The sequence below is a fragment of the Haemorhous mexicanus genome, chromosome Z, assembly GCF_027477595.1.
Source record: "Haemorhous mexicanus isolate bHaeMex1 chromosome Z, bHaeMex1.pri, whole genome shotgun sequence".
Lineage (NCBI taxonomy): Eukaryota > Metazoa > Chordata > Aves > Passeriformes > Fringillidae > Haemorhous > Haemorhous mexicanus.
In genome coordinates, this window is record NC_082381.1 from 30,938,013 (window position 1) to 30,960,866 (window position 22,854).

The 22,854-nt window shown below is 36.8% G+C and overlaps 1 protein-coding gene across 1 annotated transcript in view; it reads left to right on the plus strand.

Annotated features, from left to right (window-relative positions):
* The window catches only part of COMMD10 (COMM domain containing 10), a 106,741-nt gene extending 84,256 nt beyond the window's left edge, over nucleotides 1–22,485 (plus strand). Inside the window, exons 6-7 of the mRNA XM_059874043.1 lie at nucleotides 21,232–21,291; nucleotides 21,920–22,485. Of these exons, the coding sequence (XP_059730026.1) occupies nucleotides 21,232–21,291; nucleotides 21,920–21,958 (99 nt within the window). The 3' untranslated portion in view covers nucleotides 21,959–22,485. The remainder of the gene's footprint in view (nucleotides 1–21,231; nucleotides 21,292–21,919) is intronic.
* Nucleotides 22,486–22,854: the final 369 nt, after the last annotated feature.

Below are 22,854 nucleotides of genomic sequence, written 5' to 3' on the forward strand. Positions count from 1 at the left end.
CATTACGGTAAATAATGGCTTTACAGTGTTCTTGTCTTTTTTTTTTCTTGTATTATGAGAATAATAAGCTTGCTTATTGTTTACTTCTGTAAAAAAAACAGTGGGCATAAGTATATGTGTCTATTAAAAACCTTAGTGTTAATTAGAGTTATGTTAATACAATTGCCTACAAAAATCACAGAATTCTGTTAAAGGTGATGAAAATGTTTCTTTGTTCTTATTAGAAGTTTTAGATGATAAGCAGAAGCCTTGATGAAAGACATCACATTCTTATGGAGGAGAAAATGATACAACCTTAGAAAGCAAATAAATAGTTTGAATGTTGACATATGTGAATGCTACAATTTTATTCTTATTTAGCTTACAGTAAACTCCAACTAAGACTTAGAAATTTGAAAGGTCTACCCATATGTCCTTTAGATAAAACTTTTAACTGCTTAGGTCCTAAAACAAAGAATCAAACAAACAAACAAAAGGAACCCCAAAAACAAACAAAACAACCCCCAATCCAGTAATAAAGCGTTCTTGATTATTATAAAAATACAAAATAATGTAATGGGTACTAATGCTCTAAAAAGTATTTCCTATGTTATAAAGGGTATTTGGGATTAAATACTTCTCAAGAAATATGAATTGTTTTACTTACTAAATTCAGACAAGTTGTTGCTTTACTATTGAAACCCTCTGAAATCTTGGTAGAAGAAGGGAAATCGGCTGCACGTTCAGTTTTGGGGTGGCTCGTGCTTCTTACCATGTGGCTGCATAGCAGCTTTGCAATGGCTTGCAGTGGCTAAGTTATTATGGGAATGTAACTTCATTCTTCTGCCTAAAAGTTCTCGTGGATTTGATAAGTTGACTCACATTACTCAGTTTGCTCCTTATGGATATAAGTATGTCAGCTGAACTCTCCTGAACTGTGCTGCTTAAACTGGTTGCATATGCATAGAAATCATCTGTCTTTTAACATAAGCTGATAAACAGTTGACAAGTATAGCAAGTCATTATCAGATTTGTCTGTGTGGAAATCCTTTTTTTACGTTAATGTGCTGTCACCTAAAGCTGTATGAAATCTTGAAGCGTATTTAGACATGTTTAGGCAGAGTCTAGTGTTCAGCAGCAAGCTAGGAATTTCTGCACTAGAGCAGCAGACTACATTTTAATGAAATAAAGGCAATGAGTAGATGAATTGAAGTGATGGCCTTGCATAGGGGGATTGCACAAGGAAAGAAAAATATTTTACCATCTAGAGATGCAGTAGATCCTTTGATAGGAAAAAAATTAATCAATTACATACTTTTTGTAGTCTGAATAAGCTTCTTAGTATTTTTACTATGAATTTAATTTTCATTAATAGTTAATATTTTTATCCAATATTTGATAGAAAGAGGAGTCATTGGGTTCTTAAATTTGAAAAGTGTGAGTGTAGAGGAAACAATATATGCGAAATCTGTAGAAGCAACAATAAATCAATTACTGTACTTTTTGTTTACTTAAAAAAAGTATATAATATTCCGGTATTCCTAATTCTAAAGGACAACAACCATTTTATAAAAAAAGGGGGCTTTAGGAATGGGAATGCAAAATTGAAGGAATTATCCAGGTGTTGAAAAAAATGCTGTGGAAAAAAAATGCATGTTTGCATGATGGTTGATGGTGAGCAATAATTCTGTTTCATTACCAATGTAATTTCATAATAATACTACTACTATATTTTTTCAGAATCTATATGGATTCTTACTTTTAAAAATAGAACTGAAAGCAGGACATCAGGTTTTTGTGAAGTTCATTCACATTTCAAATTCATATTTGGCCTATTCCTGGAGTTAAGCATGTTTTTTTTTTTTTTCCTGAAAAGGATGTGAAGACCTCACAAACTGTGAGTTCTGTGAATAGAGAGAAAACTAGATTCTCAGGAAAGAGAAACTGGAAAAAAGGTGGGAAAAAAATGGAACTGAGACTTCAGGTGCTTTGGGATTTAAAGCAAATTCCTTCATATTGCGTTATAAAATATATCTTTCTAAAACTGAGTGGATAAAATGCAGTATAACTTTTAAGCAGCGACTTAGTATATTCTCCTCATTTTAACAACGGCATGACAATTAACAGCTGAAGGGAAGGCATTTACTGAGATTAGCAGTACGACTGTCATTGACTCATGCTAACTTTATAAACTGGGCTGATATATCAGGAAGTGTTTTTAATTGAAGTGAAGGTGTTGGTACGGTCACGGAAGTAATAATCCTTTGGAAAACTGCTCAAAAATGTGGTTGCAAACTTTTTATGTGAGTTTCAGTAAGGATAGAACAAGTCTACGAATAAAGGTTGAAGGTTATTAGACAAATAAATTAACATGAGACTGAAGAAATCCAGCTGTATTCTGAAAGGGTGTCTGATGGGTGTGCACGGATACTGCCTTTAATGCCATTGATTTCAAAGTGTGCACAGTGACTGAGAAGAAACCTTGAAAATATTACAGATTTTTTAATCTGGAAAGCTGATTCTCTTTTAAAGGAAGCTCGGCCTGCACATTTCCTTTATCTTTTTTATTCAAAATCTTTGTTCCATAATTTCTGGCCTTTTGGTCCATGGGGTGACTTGCCTGGGAATTTGTCAAGTTTTGTGTTCTGAGGTAGAATTAAATTGATGTGCCATTTGGTCTGAGTCTGTAACACTAAACAAAAATTTTAATGACCAAGAATATTTCCAAGTTAATTTTGTCAATTAAATACATGCACAGAAGGGTTATTTTGATAATGTAAGTAGATTTGTGGAAAATAAATTAGCATTTGATGACTTTTGAGGATGAGACACATTGTTTCAAGAGTTAGTTTCAAGAAGCTTTGACAGCAATACCAAAATGTTTGAAATATTTACCCTGCAAATGCATGAAGGGAGAAGAGAAATTCTGAAGAGCCTTTACCAATTGAAATTGGTGGTATTTAAATGGTGTTGCAGTTCTGGTTAGCAGAGTGTGACAGAATGTGTTTCTTTCTGGACCATTGAATTCATTTCAAGTTTGAAAAGTTTGTAGAGGGCTTTAGGATCAACTTGGATTAGGGATGGAGTCAAGCATTGAATATGCCTTTGATTTTCAGTATTCTTTGATTTTCTGATCTTGCAAAATAAAATCTGTTGCACTTTCCATCCCTGGAAGTGTTCAAGATTTGATGGATTCCTGAGCAAACTGATCTAGTCAATAGCATCCTTGTCCACTGTGGAAAGGTTGGAACTAGATGGTCCTGAAGGACCCTTCCAACACAAGCCAGTCTGTGATTCTACAATGAAAATAGCTTCCTTCTCGAAGATTGAGTCTCTGTCTTCCATGGTATTACTAGATATTCCTGTAGTATGCTTCAAAGTCTCTTGTTGAAATAATTTCCAACACAGGAAAAAATGCATTTTCTATCTTAGTTTTGTTTAACGGTAATTTTTCTTCATTTATTTTTTCTGTCCTCTGCCAGTTCTACTTGGGCAAAAATAAATACAGCTATGCATTTTAAAAATAATGACACTTGGTTTATCCTCGCTGTATAAAATGCATGTGTCACAATTTTCAAAAAAGTAATTTGGGACAAAAGTTTTGCATATTGAGAAAATTTGTATTGTCAGTCTCCTTGCTGTACAGACATGTGACCTGCTCATGTTAAGACTGGCATTCTGATTCCATGCTAATAGGCCCATTGTTATTAATATATGCTGCCTGCTTCTGATCTGTTCTGCTTAGAATGCATGTGGGTTTTCAGTGTGTGACATTTAAGGGTTATGGATTTAAAAAATTTAATTTTCCAAAACAAAAAATATCTCATACATTTTTAACAGAGTTTACAAAAGAGCTATTCTACATTTTCCCTCTAGCAAGATGGTACAGTATTAAATTAAGTGTTGTTATTTCTATGGCCATGTAAGACTTAATGTTCTGGGCAAAGATATTAATTGTCTTTTGAAATGGACAGATGGTTTTGCCTTAAACCTTCTCGTTAATTAATTGGATTTTTTGAAAAATAAGTAATTTTCAAATGAGGTTTGAATCTCAATTTTTTGATAGAGACTTTTTCATATTGTTGGCATGAGGGTTTTTTTAAAAAGTACATTGTGTGATGTAACATTTTCTATTGGATTGTGAAAGTAGAATCTAGGTAAGATAGGAGTTCAGATCATCACTCATGCAAAAGATGTCCAAACCTGGATTGAAAATAAATAAAAATAACTGAAGAGTCAAGGTCTTACAGCTCTTCATTACAACATGAGGAAACTGAATTTACTGATTTATACAGATCTGCACTTTACTCTTAGTAAAAAATATAAACTGCTAGTAGGAAATGATGTATGAAACAAGTTACCACTCTTAGAGTCTCCTAAGCTTTTTCAGAAGTGCCACTTTTAAAACTTCAGCTGTTAGGGTTGAGGATCAAGAAGAAAATGAAGTCAGCAGAAGTGTTTGCAAGTCATTTCATCTTTCTGCAAAAGCAAGAGCTGAACATCAGAGCTGTGGCTAGGTAAACTTATCAAGAAAGCATTAGACTGTATATCCAGTCTAATCTCATGCTGTGCTGCAGATCACACACAAACCTGTGAACAAATGGAGTATATCTCTGGTAAGTTCTCAGGGATGCTGGAGGGCTCACTTGTGTACATTTTTATACACTAGTGTACACTGTTGCAGTTTTTTACTCTACACTGGTATAGAATTAATTCAATGAACACAATAAAAGCTGGTACTTTTACCCTGTTCACCCCTTTTGTCCACTGATATTTATCTCAACTATAATAAAATTATTTCATGCTAAGCATTTATGTAAGATGAGGATGCCCTTGAGCATATTTCATTTTCATTAGAAATTATCTGTAAAATGGGTTTATTTATTTCAGGTGCATTTCCCCTCCCTATTATTAAAAAAAGCTTGATGTGAAAAAAAATGTTTTAAAGAACAGAATACAAGATTTTAAGTAATGAATGTTGCATATATATACGCCTAATATTTTCCCACAGTTTTAGGGCAAGATTCTTATACTAGATAAGGGTAGTGCAGAAGAAACTATTTCTGATCTAGCATGGATAGGCTTTGTGATAAAAGAAAAAATTAAAAGGCTCAAAGAAACAATTAAAAGGGGGGGGGGGCAAAGAAAAAATTAAAAGGCTCAAATAGCATGTTCATGGCAGTTCACTGGAAAGCAGCTATAAAAAAACAAAACCAAAAAAACCCAAACAAATTAAATAATAAAGCATTTACTACAGTTCACTGAGAAGTAGCTATACTGGCAAAAATACTGGGCATACTTTGAGACTTTAACATCAAGTGAATGAAAGATTCTTAAAATTGCTTAATTAAAGGTATCAAAAAATTATTATACTGCTGGAGCAGAAAATTTTTATCACTGCAAAACTTAAGAATTTTACTTGACTTTTTAAAAAATATATTTAAAAAAAGATTTTCTGTTACTAGTGAAGCACTCTAGTCAAATCGTTTTTCAATAGAAACAAGTTGATTGTAGATACATTTTTTAAATAGATGGACTTTGCTCTGTAACTGTGGTCCCTGGAAATTGCTTTTTGCCATGGAAGTACAGGAACAGACTGTTACTGAAGCCCAGGTATCTTCTAATTAGGTAGACATTACAGGGATGGCAAAAGAAGGACTGTATTTCCCTCCTCACTCCTAGAACACAGAATGACGGCAGGGCTGGACAGAAGCCACTCTTGCAGAGTCTTGATCTTGAGGTCTGTCTTTCCCAAGGTGTGTGTTGATTTCTAGATTGATCTCCATGAACTAATTACTTTCTTTGTAATCCCCAATCACAACTGATTTCACACATTTTCTTGATTGTGAAGCTATTTAAACCACCATGGTCAGGGTGGAAAACATTATTTGTGACAAAGTTATATTTAGTTTTAAAATTCTTGCATGATTTTGTACTTTCAACTGTAGCCATTCAACTAGAGAAGATTTTGTAGCTTTTTGTAGTCAGCAACTAGAAGCAGTGGGATGCTGGGATTATATGAAGTAACTGAAGCAAATTACCTTAAAATTTCACTAATTTGTGTAGGTTTTGATTGTGAGTCTCTGTCAGTGTTTCTTGGTTTCCATAAAACAGCGTTAGAAAAACGTATTATACTGGAAACTGCAACACTAGGGAGATGATGCCATCCTGCATTAGAGAGTGGTGTAGAAAATACAGCATTTTCTAGTAGCCATTGTTATTATTATCATATGAATAATGGCCTAATTTGTTCTGGTATGGCTTCAGAGTAGTGAAATATTCCAGGCAACCTTTGAGTAAGAGCATTCAGCAAGGTAATTTACAGCCCCATTTTGATATCTGTCTTCACCTCTTCAGTCTCTTGTTTGCTTGGAAGTATTGCCACATACTGGCCTGTAAATAGCATTTTCAGTTCAATTCATAGCCAGTCAGTACCCAGCTGTGAAATAAACAAAGTCTAATTTCACAATTAGGTTAGCGCCACGGAGTCAAGGCATGATTTCACAATCATTAATACTATATCTCTGCACTGCTGGATTGCTCACAGTAGAATTGTAATGTCGGGTACAAGATAGCCATTCTGTCACATTAACTGGAATATATGCAGCTAATACAGAGTTTATGCCAGCCTTGCGTTTTTGTGCTGTCTTAGATTGTGAGAGAATGGGCTGTGCAACCACTAATGCAAAATTAACGTATTGACTTTCTATTAAGTACATTTTAGTGGTTGCATGTTATCTAGCTCCTTGTATTATCTGACCATAACATTTTACCTCTACACCAAGAGCCCTGTGGCCCAGTGGTACTCTGAATGGTAGTGTCTAGAGAGGTGTAGCTGACTAATAGCGGCAATTTTTTATTCAAGAGCTGTGGACCCTTTGGGTATTCACTCTTATACTTGCTCATTATGGATGTTTTACACTGTCTTTAAAGTTTCAAAGTTATTGAAGTTTGTGCTGGAATTCTTTAATCAGACTCCAGTTGCAGCAGTTTCAAACTGCTGGTGCTAAACAAACAGGAGGTCAATAAGTCTTTAGATCCCAGGACTTGACTATTCAACAGCTGTGTCTCTTGTGAACTTCAGTGGCCTCCTGCCAAGTTATCATCTTTCTGGCTACTCTCACTGCTTATCAGTCAGTATGTATTGAAATTACTTGTGCATCCAGATCTACGTCTTTTAAGAGTGAAGAATAGTGGCCATCTAAAAGATGTAGTTGCCAACTTTTAGGTATTTTGTTTGGATCAGCTTCCTGTGAGAATTATTTGGAGAAATTGAATGGTCATGAATGGATTGAAATTGTATTCCATGTCAATTCTTCATGTAAGTGATGGTTATTGTTTGTTGCCAAACATGATTTTTTGTTATGAGGTGAACTCCCTAAGCAGGTAAGATCTCTAGTATTTAATCTAGGGTTTTAAAGATCTAAAGAAACTAAAATCTCCTGTCACAGAGATACATTTTAATGCTACAATCGTTACATATAGGTGTATGGATTTGAGACAGTTTAAAGAGGTGAGCGGTCTGAAATGATTAACTTCCTCATTGATCCCAACTAATCCCTTCCCATCAGTAATGAATGAAATATGTACTGATGTAAGTGAAAAAATAACCGTTTAGTGACAAACAAAATGGCAACAGGCAACAATAAAAAAGGTGACAGTAAATAACGGCTAGATAGCCAACTGCTGCAAACTCAGGATCTGCTGGAAATGCCCTTCCTGAGACCGCGCCCAGCAGGGATGACCTTGGGCTTGTGGGACTGAGGGACAAGAGGCAACAGATCCCTGCCAGGGCTCATGGGGCAGGTGCAGCAGCACCTGGAGACCTGACGGCTCGCCAGGGCCGGCACCTCCCCCAGAGGCCCAGCAGGGCGGGGGACACTCGGTGTTCCCTGTCCCCTCTGTCCCGGGACACTCAAGTGTTCCCTGTCCCCGGCCAGGTGCTGCCGCTGAGCCACCGACGGCTTGGCCAGAGTGGGGCCACTGCGGCACTGCGGGACAGAGCCTCAGCTGTGGACAGGCACCTGCGGAATCCTCCCCAGGGCAGCCCAAAACCCCTGCTGCAGCCCTTCCGAGATGAGGAAGAAGGAATAAAAAATGGAAGGAGAACCCAAAAGGGAAAAAATCTCTGCTTAAGCAAGGACTAAAGAGCCAGTGAAGCAAATACCAGGAGGCAAAAACTAGGAAACCGCATGCAAGAGATGATTGTAAAAGTACCTGCGATAGCACTCCCCACCAGGGTTCTCGTTTGTAGGGTCTTAAAGATATGGTGAGAATTTTTGTGCACAGATAGATATGGAATACAATAACATTAAGGATTATATCAGGACAATAGGACTGTAGGTAGATTCCCAATTCTTAACCCTGTTAGAAATCCAGTATATCTGGATATACCAGGTGTGAAGAGATACTTCTTCTAGTATCTCTTCACATCTGGTATTATCTGGATGATAACCCTTCAGTTATCAACTCACCCCAGTTTCCAAATATCTGTCCTGTACTGGGGCTGTGTGCGACTAGATGCAGTGTCTCAGATGAAGACTTACAACTGCTGAACAGAGGAGGATCACTGCACTGTGGCTGATGGCTGTATTTTTACTAGTGGAGATAAACACTCTCTTCTCTTGTTACAATGGAATATGCTTTAAGATAAGAATTTCTTGTCATTCATGTATTAATCTTGAAGGGTGTATTTCAGAAAGGAAAGTTTTAGTTCCCAGAAGAAAAAAGGAATGGAAAGTCCTTCTGGATCTTCAGTATTCTGAATTGTCATTCACTGTTGTACCAAGGATAGCTATTGTTAAATGGCTTGTAGCTTTTGACCTCCCATATGTTTATTCTCAAATTTCAGTATTTTCAATACACAGAAAATATAAACAACTATTGGAGAAACATTTTAGTTCAAATACAAAACCTCATTATGAGTATTTATCAAAGTTCTTGCTGATACAGGCATGCAGTTTATTTAGTTGGCCCTTTCTCTTGTAATATCAGGCTTTGTTACTGCGTTCTAGAATTTCATATCTCTGTAGGCTTCAGCTTTAGAAGGATATTATATAGAAGGATTTAGAGGGTATCACCAGTGCTACAAAACCCCAAGTACTGTACTTATCATTTTGAGAAGTAGATTGCCTACTGGCAAGTCAGCTATTAGATCTGTGTATTCCTTAGGTAGCCTCTTATCCCACAGAGCCATTGCCTGACCATGGAGTCCTGCCTAGCTTATGGTTGTAAACCAGTCAACCTGTTTATGTCCAAAATAAAAAAAAAATAGTCCAAATAGCATTACTTCTCTTTCACAATGGTCTTTTAATAGTGTTTTAATCCTTTCAAAATAATGCTCCCAAGTATCTTAGACTGTTGTTCTCATTAAAGAAATTGGTTTGCAATTTGGGCAATTCAGTCTTATGTGCAGGGTTTTGGAATTACTTCCTTCAACAGATTCAAAACATTTCTTATGCCTGGAATCCAGTGGTGTCTCCCTTTAGTGTGTGTTCCACTGTTAATTCTGTCACACCAGTAAGAAAGCACAGATACTCGTAATATGCTGTTTTACAAAGACTACTGTGCTGTCACCCTTATTCTGACTAGGATCATCAGGCTATCTTTCCAGTTCAGCGGTTCAGCTGTCACCTTTTCATTCTTCTAGTTCATTTTTCTGCTGCTCAGAGACCAGTTTTGCACCTTGAATGCAACTGAGCACTACCTTGGTAGTAGCAGCTACCTCAAAGGAGGTTGTGAAAAGGTAGAAATAAGCAGCAGGACAAGAGGGAATGGCCTTGACCTGCTCTTCGGGGGAGTTCATGCTGGACAACAGGAAGAAATTCTTCCTGGAAGGGGTTGTTAAACATTGGAATGGACTGCCCAGGAAGGTGGTAGAGAAAGTGTTCAAGAAATGACTGGGTGTGGCATTTAGTGCTGTGGTTTAGTTGGCATGGTGGTGTTTGGTCAAAGGGTGGGTGGGCTCAATGATCTTGGGGGGCCTTTTCCAACCTTTATGATGTGTGATAAGAAAATAGTATTTGCAAACTGACCTGTAATGTCTTGCTATTCCATTTTCCCTTTGAAGAACTCCTATGTTAAAAAGACAAAAAATACATTAAGTTTAGTTTAAATATTAATTTTGAGTCTATCTTTGTGAAAAGATTACTTGACATACACTTTTTATTGTTTGCTCTACCATTTTAGTTTTACATCATGCAGTGCGGTCTTGAAAGAGAAAAATGTAATTAATTGAGAGCTAAACGGGTTCATTTTGAGAGAGAAGCATAAAAAGTATCTTGGTTTTGATACTTACTGAAACCATTGCAGCCAGCCTGAGTACTGGATTGTGCTCCTGCCATCTGTAAAATAAACTGAATCTAGTACTATCTTTCTTCATGTTACTTACTTTAAAGCAACCTGTATAAATTGTGGTTCAATAGCACACAGACTTGAAGAAAATAAAAAGGGCTTTGATACCCTCTTTTGAGTTGCTTATGTTGGCCAAAAATTGGTTTTTTTCTTTCCTGAGAGGATATTACTTGCACACTTATGTTCATAGTCTGGCTTTGAAGGAAATTGGGGGTGAGCGATCTCATTTTATCTTTGGTGTATGTGAAAACCCACAGAACTTGTACTTTCAGTCCTGAGCACTTTGTCCAGTTTTCAGCAAGCAGTGAGAATTCACACCACTCCGCTGCATCAAGGTTTAAATAATTTGTCACCAAAAGCAGTAAAGCAAAATCACTGACATTCCATTGCCTGAAATCCAAAATAGCTAATTTTGTGTCATTAGAATGTGTGTGACTTTCAGTGACAAATGAGAAACTTGTTGCTTGATTGTTTTGTAGTGGAGTGGTTGTTTCCACATTCTTACTAATTTTGTGGAGTCATTATGAGAAGACCACATAATCTATTTGTAATTCTTGTAAAAAGGCAAAGCTTTTTTGTCTAATTTGAGGAAAATTTGGTTTTAATAACCTCTTCCAGTTTTGCATTGTGGCCTGTTGTCTGAGAAATGTTGGTGTTTCTTGGTCAGGCTAGTGATGCAATGTAATTTTGTTCCCATCAGTGACACATCTGACATCAGTGTGTCCTTGATACAAACAGGTAGCTCTGGTTCAAGGCTTTGCTGGGTTGCTTATGACAAGGAAGAGATACCAGCACTTATTTGTAGATTATGAGCATTGTAGCAAAAGACGCAGATATATTATAACCCTTAGAATACCATAAAAATAGTAAGTAGGTGACTTCCTCATAAAATTAAGTGAATTTTAAAAAGGATAAAACGTGTATTACTTTACAAACAACCTTATTCCCTGGGAGTTTTGCCTTTGATCCTGCTGGGGACTAGACTGCTAGTTAACATCCCTCATTCCTGCATGACTTCCCCATCTTTCAGCAGCTGAGATTTGTGTGCAAGTCCCCAGCTGCTAGCTGCTGGAACGATTTGCCCACTGGAGATCAAAAACATACTTGCTGACAGCCACTAGCATCCCTTTAGCACAGAAAAAAACAGCCCCAAACATTTTATCTTTGCTGATCTGCCTAACAAAATCCAAATTTGTGATACTCTGAGTGACCCATTTCAAACAAAAAAACCTAATTTACAGATTATCTAATCTCAACATTTTGTGAATATTTAAACAGATTTTTGAAAGGTGTTTTCACATCAGTTACATTGATTTCATGTGAATCTGAGCTTCCTTAGATCTTTCCCTGCTGGCATCTTTTATCCAGCTGCTTTTCTTGTGCCTCAGTAGAAACAATAGATACCTTCAGGTATTCCGGTGATGAAGGTTCTTTGTGGTAAAACAATACAGCATTGCAGTTTCTTACTGAACCAGGTAGGCTCTGAAGGTAAAAATTCAAAAGGTTGCCAGCTTCCTCATTCCTAAATGGAGGAATAAATCCTTCTTAAAATGTTAGTCATCTGCATGACATCACCATATAATATTTCTGTCAGATCTGTAGCTCTAGATATGGACAAAGATGATAACAATCCCAGGTTTCTTCTCTGGACAGAGGAGGTTTGATCTGGCTTTTTGACAAGAACAAAGGGGTGGTTTCCTGAGTGGTTTCGATGACAGTTTGAGCTTCCTCTAAATCCAGCTTCAGACCCAGCATTAGATGTGTAACTGATTAGAACATAAAGTACTTGTAACTCTGGGTTAATTACATCAGCTGGTGGCAAGGTCTGTGAGAAGTTCTTTAAAACACTCAGTGCATGGTGTTGAGCTGCTCTTCTTCCTAATAGGGGGTTTTGACCATTATATATCGAGATGCAAAGAGTTTCAAAGCTGAGCTTCGCTGTTCCAAGACACCCAAGGTGCATTGTTTGCCATTTAAGCTCATAATCTTAAATTGGTGGATGATAAAACTAGGCACTTGATATTTATACTTTGTTCTGTTAGTTTCCTAGAATTTGATCATTTTCTGATCACAATAATGAAAATATTTCACAACTATAGCTATGTGACATCTTTTTAATGTGGCATCAAATCATAATGGCATCAGCTGTGGTCAAATCTGGTGAACATGTGAGGTCAGAAAAGCTTGAAAGCATTTCTGGTGCCAGTATGCCCAGGCTTTCTGTTTCTTCAGCAGAGGTTATCTGTGAATACAATAATAAGAAGAAAAATGAATTCCTTATCATTTGAGGTGAATGTAAGACTGTTGTGTCAGTTTTGATGTGAGCTATCTTTAGAATGGAAATGTGAACTCACTGGTCTTCATGGCTTTGAAAATTTATACATCCTAGCCCCAGTGGAAATAAAAGAAACACAGAATCACAACTGCCTGGTTTTCCTTGCAGAGTTCCTGAACTTAATTTTTTAAATGTCATAAGTTCTGTGACAAGTGAGGTGTACCAAAATGGGAAAGATAAGAATTTAATTTCTTCTGAGGAATAAAACCACTTATCGCAGTATAACTCTGATTAAAGAAGAAAGTTGTATTTTGATAGTTACAGACAGTATAAGCAGTATGCCACAATTAGAGTGTATATGATTGATACAGTGAAATTTAATAGGAAGAAAGACTGTTTGGGTGGGTTTTGGTGTTGGGAGTTGGGTTTTTTTTTGTTGTTGTTTTTTGGGGGGGGTTGGTTTGTTTGGGTTTTTTTGTTTGTTTGGTTTTGTTTGTTTTGTTTTTGTTTTGTTTTGTTTCATTTTTAAATTTTTAGTAAGACTGCTTCTTCAGAGAGCTTTCTGCAGTATTTGGAGTACAGTAGAATTTGCAAAATTAGGTGGAGATGAAACAGGAAGATAATAATTCTTAGGTGTTGTAGTGTGTTTTCTTTGTTTGACAGGTTCACTTCTTAATTTGTGGTTTTGTTCATTGTTTGATCTGTGGGTTTTGTTATCCCCCTGTATTGTCCTTCCCCTGCCTGCAGAGTGGCACAGGCTCCTCATTTTGTATCTTGTGTTTCTAAAATTAGACCTGCTCCCTTATTGTTATTCAGTTCAGTTAGATATCAATCTCTTTGTTTGCCACCCAGCCACTCCCTATCAAGTGTTAATCCCCAGTCTCCCCAGTTGTCAATCCCTCTTGTCCCTTCCTCCCCCAGAGTGTCAATCTCCCCTGGAAACTGCCTTCCCTTCTGGAAAACTCCCTGTCTATCCTGTGTCTTTTAGCATCCTATTGGTTTACCCAAGTTAGGTTCCTCCCTATTGCTCCCTTATTGGTTTATGTGTAAAATGTCCTGCCTTCAACCCCTCCCCAACCATACCCCTATTGGCTCGTTACCCTAAACCCCTCCTTCTGCGTGAAGTTATAAAAGCCCGTGTTTGCCCCAAGTCGTGGTCTTGGGTCTTAGGGCCTTAAGTTCTTTGGTCCTCATCATGGGTAAATAGAGCCATCCCTGTTTGACCCCCAAGACCCGTGCTGCTGCCTTTTGTTCCTGCGCTGAATCACTGCTGGTAGCTGGGATTTGCGGAGGAGCTTGCGAGGGGGATCTGCGCGCTCCTGTTGTCGTCGCCGCTGCGGCACTTAGGACCTGTGTTCCTCAGATTAATCTGTGACATTCTTAGTAATTGTAGCAGCCTTTCAGTGAATGAACTGATTTTTAAACACATTTTGTTGAATATACTATTTTTGTAAATTATGCATGTTTTGCTATTGAATCCTGAAAATACAGTAACATTCATGTGGTTGGAGGCTTGTTGCTCATAGTGACTGAATCCATGTGGAGTCTAGTGAGGAATCAATCATAAAAGCATGTGCAGTGTGTATAGTTATCTTCAAATAAGGAAAGGGCATGTGAAGGTAAATACAAATACAGAACTGACATAAAGCAAGTCAGCCTTTCAGTAGATCTTCTATGAGCCATTTGCTGTACCTGCAACATACAGGGAAGTATCAATATAAAAGACATGCTTTTTAGTGATAGGCATAAGCTGCTACACATCTACCACCCACTTATCCAAAAAGCATGTTTGTTCACTGTGATGTTTTTCTAAAAGTATATTTAACATAATCTGCACACAAGTGTCAACTCTCATCTCAGGATTTCTGGTTTTTAAAAGTTTTCCATGCAAAAGTATCATTGAAAGGCCAACCAATATAATGATGGTACTTATAGGAATGTAAATTCCTAGGAACACATTGCTTGCATACAGCTATTGGAAAACAAGGCTTTTCAATCTCTCTTTTCTTTAGCAAGATGGTGTTTACTCTTACACAATGTACTGAGGTGAGAACTGTAGTCTTGGGGTTTTTTTCTCTGATAATTCTCACAGTTTTAAAAGCATTTTTCTTACCTACTGTGAAAAAGGGACCTGTCTGCCTCTAATGCTCTATGATCTTCCCAGCCTATGTGGTCTTTTTAGTAGTTGTGTCCCATTTCCTGTCTACAGTTTTGCATCAGTTCATTCAGCCAGCAATGGGTATTTTTGTGAGGATAGAGAGGAACAGGAGTAATGAAAATGGTACTGACTGACAATTCTTACTGCAGTTTGGGAGTATGTCAGGTCTTCTGTAGGTCTTCAGCTGCCTGCAGAATCTGTTGCCTTATTACCAGTTCGGACAATAAATTCATTTTTGCCGTATTCCATGCAAACATGTTTAAACGACCCTGAATCTGCTGGAGTGAGATTCGAGATGTATCTGTATGTATGTCCGTAAATTCCAGTAACACATTGGTTAGATCTGAGGAATCAACGCAGGATTTGGTTAGGATGCTTACATATAGGTTGCAAAGAGAAGGAAAGCCGTCTTTAGTACGATGCAGATCTTGATCTCCCTGAATCCACAAGGAATTAGAGTTTCTTAAGCTTATAGGAAAAAGAAATGCAACTTTAAAAGGTAGAACACAGTATGTTTATGAACTAGATGTTAATATGTTGGTCAGGAGCATTGGTTAGTATCTTACATTTTATAACAGTTACACAGTGAAACTTGAAATGCATGTAATTCAGTAATAAAACATTATTTTTTTCTCTACAAAAATAGTAATTGGGTATAGCAAATGGAGATAAGCTTGGAAAAAGAATGAAGTTTGAAGTTTACATTTTTTGATGATGTGAAAGAAATTTAATTAGGACTATATTAGTCTGTATTTAACTCCCAGTGTTTTGCTGAATCCCTGAACTGAATTACATCCATCTACAGCTGTAAGAATATGAAGAAGTTTTAATTACCATCTCTTATATGGAGAGAATTAACAAATAAACAGGTGTGCCTCTAAGAAATGCTGGACTGTTTTAATGCATATGCTCTTCTTAAAATTGATCTTCCTGACCAAGTAGCAGCAATTTTTTGATAAATTCTGAGAGATATAAGTAGAAAAAGGGCTGTAAGTTGTAGGTGCCTAGGTGAATGGACAGTTCTCCAGGAACCAAGCAAGTTTGAAGCAAGTCTGAATTAATGTAGCACAAAAATTGATAGGTCCAGAGGGAAATGCAGGCTAGTAAGAATCAACTGGGGTCTGTTTAGGAATGATTCTTAATTTGTCCATAAACTGATTAGCTTAGTTATCCATATAATTCTCTTATATCTGAGATTTTAAGGATATCTAATAGGAATAAATTGGAGAATGGATAGCAGATGTGAAAATAGTCTTCTCTCAAACCTAATGGAGATGTGGCTCAAGATAGTATTAAAGGTAATATTAGAATATGAAGACTGGGATGTGTGTTATTTCGCTTAGTTACTATTAAAAAACTTTGCTGAATATACTGTATTTTTTTACACATGCTCAGTGACATAACATTATCATTATCAGCAGACATTTAGCTATTAAATATATTATATAATTCAGCTTATCCCTCCATTTGCTTCAAAATAGTTGGCATTTATTTTTCAACATCTTTGAAGTAGTTATAGCTTTGCAGTTGAGAACAGCAGTATCCATGTTTTTTTATTCAAGTGAGCTTTAAACCAGAGGTTTAGCTTTAATTTATAACTTTTAGTGCATTACTTTATGCTTACACATGGGGTTGGGGACTTAAAAGTGTGGAATCACCATGTAGTATGTAAGGTTGCAAAACTCTGTCATTATTATAGGGCTTTTTCAGTAGCACATTATGAATATCTAGAGCACTGTATTAAAAACACCCAACAAACCACTACAAACAATGTAACAAACACATAAACATCTACAAACAAACTACAAACAAACACACAAACATCCCCACTGTAAAACCAACCAACCAATCCCCTAAAAGCAAAACCCAATCCTTTGTTTATAACTTGAAATTTGTCTCTGCTTTCTGAAGTATTTTAAGGAGACGACAGTTTTTTCTTGGTTTCTACAGAAACCTTTTGCAGCAAGAAGGTATTAGTGTTTAAAATAGTTAGCCAAGATAATGGGAAGTTGAAGACTCTTACATATCCTGTATATTTGTATCTTCATCATTTTATTCTGATGATCATGTTCAGCTAAAATTTTGCCTGTTCGGTGGTGGTTGTAGGCTAAGTGTATATTACAAGACTGTGGCTGTTTTGTAGAATTAACCAGACATTCAGAATGGCTGTTTTTGTTAGGATAACATATTGACTGGGAACACAAAGGTTTTATCTTCATTTTCCTCTCAATTCTCTTTCCTCTTTCCTGCCCCCCTTCCACCCCCAGAGGAAATTTGGTTTTAGAGACTGATGAAGATGTTATGCTTTTTAAAATGATAGCAGACAGTAAGTGAGAAGATACTTAAGGGGAGAAAACAACCCTAATCAGTTAAGCTTATTAGAATTTCACGGTTCTCAGGAGGCTGTGAGTTGTAAATTGATACAGCCCTGGGGTGACAGAAGAGGTGGAATGAAATCAGATTTCATCTAGATGTATGAAGGCAAAATGGCACCAAGATCTAATTTTTACACTTAAAATGCATTCACTAGTGATACATGTCCAAACATGTTAAACCACACATTTCAGAAATCTTATTACCATATTCCTTGCAGTCAATTCAGAATGATATAAAGATTTTTCTCGGTGACACCTGCAATTCACACATACCTTTCCAGTAGTAAATGCAGTGCTTTGTCATGTTCTACAGTAGATGAACGCACTGAATAGCAACTTTATTTAGCTAATGTGCTGCACATACTCTTTAGCTACACTTATTGAGCATATTGCTCCAGTGCAGTCCCTGCCACCCTTCATGGATATTGTGTCAGACAAAAAGCCTCTCTCTTGTTTTGAAAGCATCCCAAAGAATGAACATTTGGTACTTGAGAAATTTCTTTGTCTTCATAAGAATAGAATGTTCACCTATGTTTATCTGATGCTATGAAACTGTCACATTCAAGGCTAAAACTCTTAAAAGTAGGAGCTAGGAGTTAACACTGGCACAGCAGAAAAATTTGGGATGTAATTAGCAAAACTGTTGGACTGAACAATGGGAATAAATTCAGTTTAGTTTTCTGGTTGCTCAATTTAGTTTTCTTTCACATGAAGATGATAAAAAGAAAGAGAAAATGAGATGCCAGAAATGAGGGGGAGAGTAGTGTGAAAGTGAGGGATGGGAAGATATTCATAAGGAAAGAGGAAAAAGAATGATACATTTGATGAAAAGAAGAAGAAGTTAGACATCCAGCAAATTGCTGTTTTCTTATTTACATCTGGGAAACACATACTAGATCAGAGGCAACATCTGAAAACTTGTATGTGCAGATAAAAGAAGTCAGCTTAGCTGTACTTTTCATAAATAGGTTGAGGCTTTGTCTGCACACAGTGACATTTAATTAAGTAAGTAAGCTGAAAGTGATTTTTTTTTTTCATCCTGTGTTTTAGTTACAGTTGAAATATTATTGGGGTTTGTTATTTTGAAGCTTATCTGAGTAAAATTCCATTAAGTGTATTAGGGATTTGCCTGTTCTGAGGGGTTTAGCAATAATCTATCTATATAGTAATTTTTAAGACAATTTTACTGAGTAATTGAAGAACTGGGTGGTATCCTAGTCTTGTGGTGCACAGTTTTTATTGCACTTGTTTATATTCACACAGAATAAAGCAAATAAGTAAATAATGGATATCTCAGCTAAAAATGGGGCATCATCAGCCACCTGAGAAGTAGGGTTTTTTTGTGGGGATCTAGTTATGATGCAACATTTTTGTTATTTTGTATAGGAACTCCTGACCACATAGTAATGATAATTTGTCACCATCCTTAACAGACTCATGCTAGTTAAAAATTTAATATAGTAATGTAACATTTTTAACTGGTACCATACTTCTGCATGTGTTTTTTTGTACGCCACTCTCTGTTGAAGTGGTGTAGTAGATGTACCAGGTTTTTATGCTTAGGAACAAATGTGTTTTAGCAGACAATTAAGTGCAGATAAACAACATATTTCATACAAGATTGTTACACCTCTCTCCCACTGGCACTCCTACTCCCACCCCAATCAGAAACATGCCCTAGCATGACATGCTTTCTTTTAGATCTCCACAGACATTTGCCTGCCACAATCCAACATACATTTTTTTCCTAGTGATCAGAGTATGGCTGTTAAATAATAATGGGAAGAGAGATCTCATCCTGTTCATAAAGCAGAGTGTTTTTTGTTTTTTTTTTATAAAGTGTAAAGAGTATATGAATTAAAAGGTCTGCACTTTTTTTCACTTGCATACTTTATCTTCTAACTATCAGTAACTAATGTAGGTAAAAAATACGAAAGACAAGCAGTGAGAAAGAGAAGGAGAATTCATTGTCCTTGCTGATCTGAAGAGGTACCAGAAGATGCCCATCTTGAATGAGACACAGAGATTGGAGGAGTGAGATCTGATGGTCAGAGGTCTTTCTCTGCTCCTCTCTGGAGGCATTGCAAAACTATCACATCAAAATGCAGCAGACTCCCCTTCCAGAAATCATTCAAGAAATGATTCTAGCTATTAATTGTCACTGGTAAACTTTTAAGATACAAGATATCTTCCTTTTGCTGAACCTCCTATTTGCAGCTCTGATTCCTTCCATTCAGTCACCAAAATCCTTCTAGGAAGGCAAATGGCAATCAAACATCCCAGCTGAAATGGTAGATGCCTTTGCTATTAACGTATCTTTCTTCTTTCCTCTACCCACTTTCTCTTCTGAAAAAAAGCCTTGTTTGCTTTCTTTTTAGTTTCTTAGCTGTTAGAAAGCCTTTAAAAATGCTTTTACTTCCCCTGTCATGGCATTATGCTCTTTGGAGGGAGGATCAGCTGGAGTCATGGCAAAGAAAACTGCTGTCCTCGTAGTTTTATTTTGTATTCACCATACGATTCACAGTATTGCATTGTTCCTTCCCAGAGGGGGAAGATTGGTCTCTCATGCAAATCACTGGTCCTTTTTTAGGCTTTTGTAGCCGTCCTGAAATTGTTGGAAGGGATCCTTCTTTCTGCAGGGCGAGAAGGAGGAATTGCACCAGACAGGCTGGCCCCAGTTATTTTATCTCTTTCCTGTGTCTCTTACAGCTTCTTTTGAGGAGCAGGCACCAGGCAGTACCTATACTGCGTTCCCAGGGCTTCTGCTGGTCTTGTGCACTTGGTGCGCCAAATTCAGTGACATTATTTGGCATAACTTGAGACTTGCATTGCTTTGAGTACACAGAATCTGGCTCTCAGCCTTGTCTGTATGCAAAAGTGTCCTTGCTCATTTAAGCTGAGCGGATAAACAAATGTTTTTCTGTTGACCCAAGTGGTACATGAAGTTGCTACCAGTTAAAGAAACGTGGTGTGTGTACATTATTTCAGCTGATAATATTTTGTGAATAGAGGCGTCCAGAGATTCAGCTTTCACAGAGCCTCGTTATTGTTCATGGTAGTGCAGCTTTTATCCTCAGGAATGCCTCAAAGCCTTGAAAAGTATAAGAAAAACAAAGAGAATGTGCAGAAATAGAAATTTAGTTTTAAATAAATAAAGTCACAAAGTGAAGTAGAAAGAATAAGGCTAGAACTGTGTGGATGGATCTGCAGTGTGATTGAAGGTAGCAGGCTCCAAGCAAGTTAAGCAGGACAGAAGTTTTAATTTAACCCCCATCTTCACAGACATCAGCACATGCATGCAGAGGATTATTACCACCATCTGTTTTATATACAGCAGTTTTCATCAGTTGTGTTATTTTGTGGGTTAAGTGCTTAAGCACTGCTTTGAAGCTGTTGTGTTAATTGTTAACTTGGGCTGAATCTGCATGGATGCCTATAGCAGTGTCGGCATGCTAAGATTGGAACTGTTAGATTAATGAATGGAAGTTTCAGCTCTGTGCCTGTGCAGTACATTAATAGCTGTGCCAGTTCAATCAAATACACTACTGACTTTGTCACTGTGAAATGGTATTTACCAGATCTTAGATGGACTGCTGAGAAAGGTGAATGTAATCTTTCATTTTAGTCTGACTTGAAAATAAGGTAACTAAATTCTTCACATATATTTCATTACTGTTCTTCACAGGAGGGGAGTAGATATAGTGGTAGATTTGAATTCTTCACCTAAATGAAATTTACATGTATGAGGAACATTGTAGAGGATAGAAGGAAACCAACCATTATCTTTCATATAGCTTAATCTCATATTCTGATTTACTGGAGTTAATGTTGAAAAGAGAGAAGAGAAGAGAAGAGAAGAGAAGAGAAGAGAAGAGAAGAGAAGAGAAGAGAAGAGAAGAGAAGAGAAGAGAAGAGAAGAGAAGAGAAGAGAAGAGAAGAGAAGAGAAGAGAAGAGAAGAGAAGAGAAGAGAAGAGAAGAGAAGAGAAGAGAAGGAGAATGAAAAGAAAAAGAGAATGAAAAGAGAAAAGAGAGAAAAGGAGTATGCTTGTTCCTTAATTTTTTTAATTCGTTTTTTCTTTCTTCTTTACAGAACCTGAAGAAGGTGTTTGTAGAATTTAGCCATCAGGAGCTATTTGAGTTCTACAACAAGGTATGTAGATTTTACAATACTATCGTTTCTTTGTAAACACCTTATGCTGCTCAGCAGGAAGTGTTGCCTATATGAATTAAATCTAATAAAACTGGAAAGAAGGGATCCAACTTAAATTAAGGCTGTTGGATTCCTTTGATCACATAAACTATTTCCCACAAGAGCTTGTGCATTCACCTTTGGAATAGGCAGGGCTTGAGTCACTGTAAGCATACCTGACAGTTAGATCAGGAGGGGTAGCTGATGATTGACAGTGGGAATCTCTCTGGAAACAGCATCTTCATGTTACATCTTCAGTCAAGATGCTAGGTTCGTAATCCAGTCAAAATGAACTCTATTATTTTTTTTCCTTGTTATTATGCATTGGAATTCAGAGGAAAACATCTGTGCATGCTAAAGAGGTAGTATTTAGACAACTATTTCTTTAAAATTTGAATATTTAAACTGCAGCAATGAATTCTAATAGCTTCATGTAAAAACAAATATTCATGAGTACAAGATTTTTATATTGGTATGCAAATATATTTGGTATGCATAGTTGAAGATACTGGTTATTTCTGTTTGCATGTTTCTAAACAACCCTTTATGAGTGGAGGTTTTTTCCTCTTTTTTTCTTTCCTTTAAATAGCTCGAAACTATACAAGCACAGCTGGATTCCCTTACGTGATGTTTTTGAAGACTTATTTCTCCATCATGCTCCTGCCACCTCATTATTTTGAATTGAAGATAGATTGCCAAGCTGCATTTCCTGAAGGATTCAGCGGGTTGCATCTTGTAAAATTATATGGCTTATCTGCTTTTCGGACCAGTACCATTAGCCAAGAGTCTTTGTCGAGGGTCTGAAGATTCTAATGGACTTTCTCTTTTTTGCTTAGCAGCTGTGAAAAATGTCTTCTTTACTTACAGTGAGGAAACACCCTGCCCACCCTACCCACCCCCCCCCCCCCACCAAAGAATGCTACTCTGCTTCAGAGATTTTTTTTTTCATTCTGTTATGCGTGTTACCTGATTCTGGTAGAAATTTGCATGTTATTGAGAGACCAGGAAAAAAGCCCTTTTTTGTGGACATAAATGTAGAAGTTATAAAAAAATACACAGCTAATAAAATCTCTATCCTTTTAAAATAATATTCACGCAATTGATAATGCTTCTTGCAGATTTAAAATAAAATAAAATAAAATAAGTCAAAATAAATTCAGAATTTTTAAAGTTTGTTTTGGGGCTAGTCAAACTTAATTTTGCTATCTTTATTTTATCTTAGTTTGAAATAATCAACAATGTCTCTGATTTCAGTGTTTACTCTTGGCACTGAAAATAAACATGGCTTCTTAGCACTGCATGCCCACTAAAGAATCTAAGAAGTGTGTTGTATAACTGAGGGGAGAAATCTCAGAGTATAAAACAAAAAAATAGTGAAATGATCTGACAGATTTCTGAAAGCTGTGTTGATCCTTCCTCATACTCTTTTTACCACCAGCATTTTTACATTGAGCAGGAAAAATTGAAGTATAGTGGTTAAAGGCCAACTTAGTCATACTTTCACCCAGTAGTTCCAGATGATTC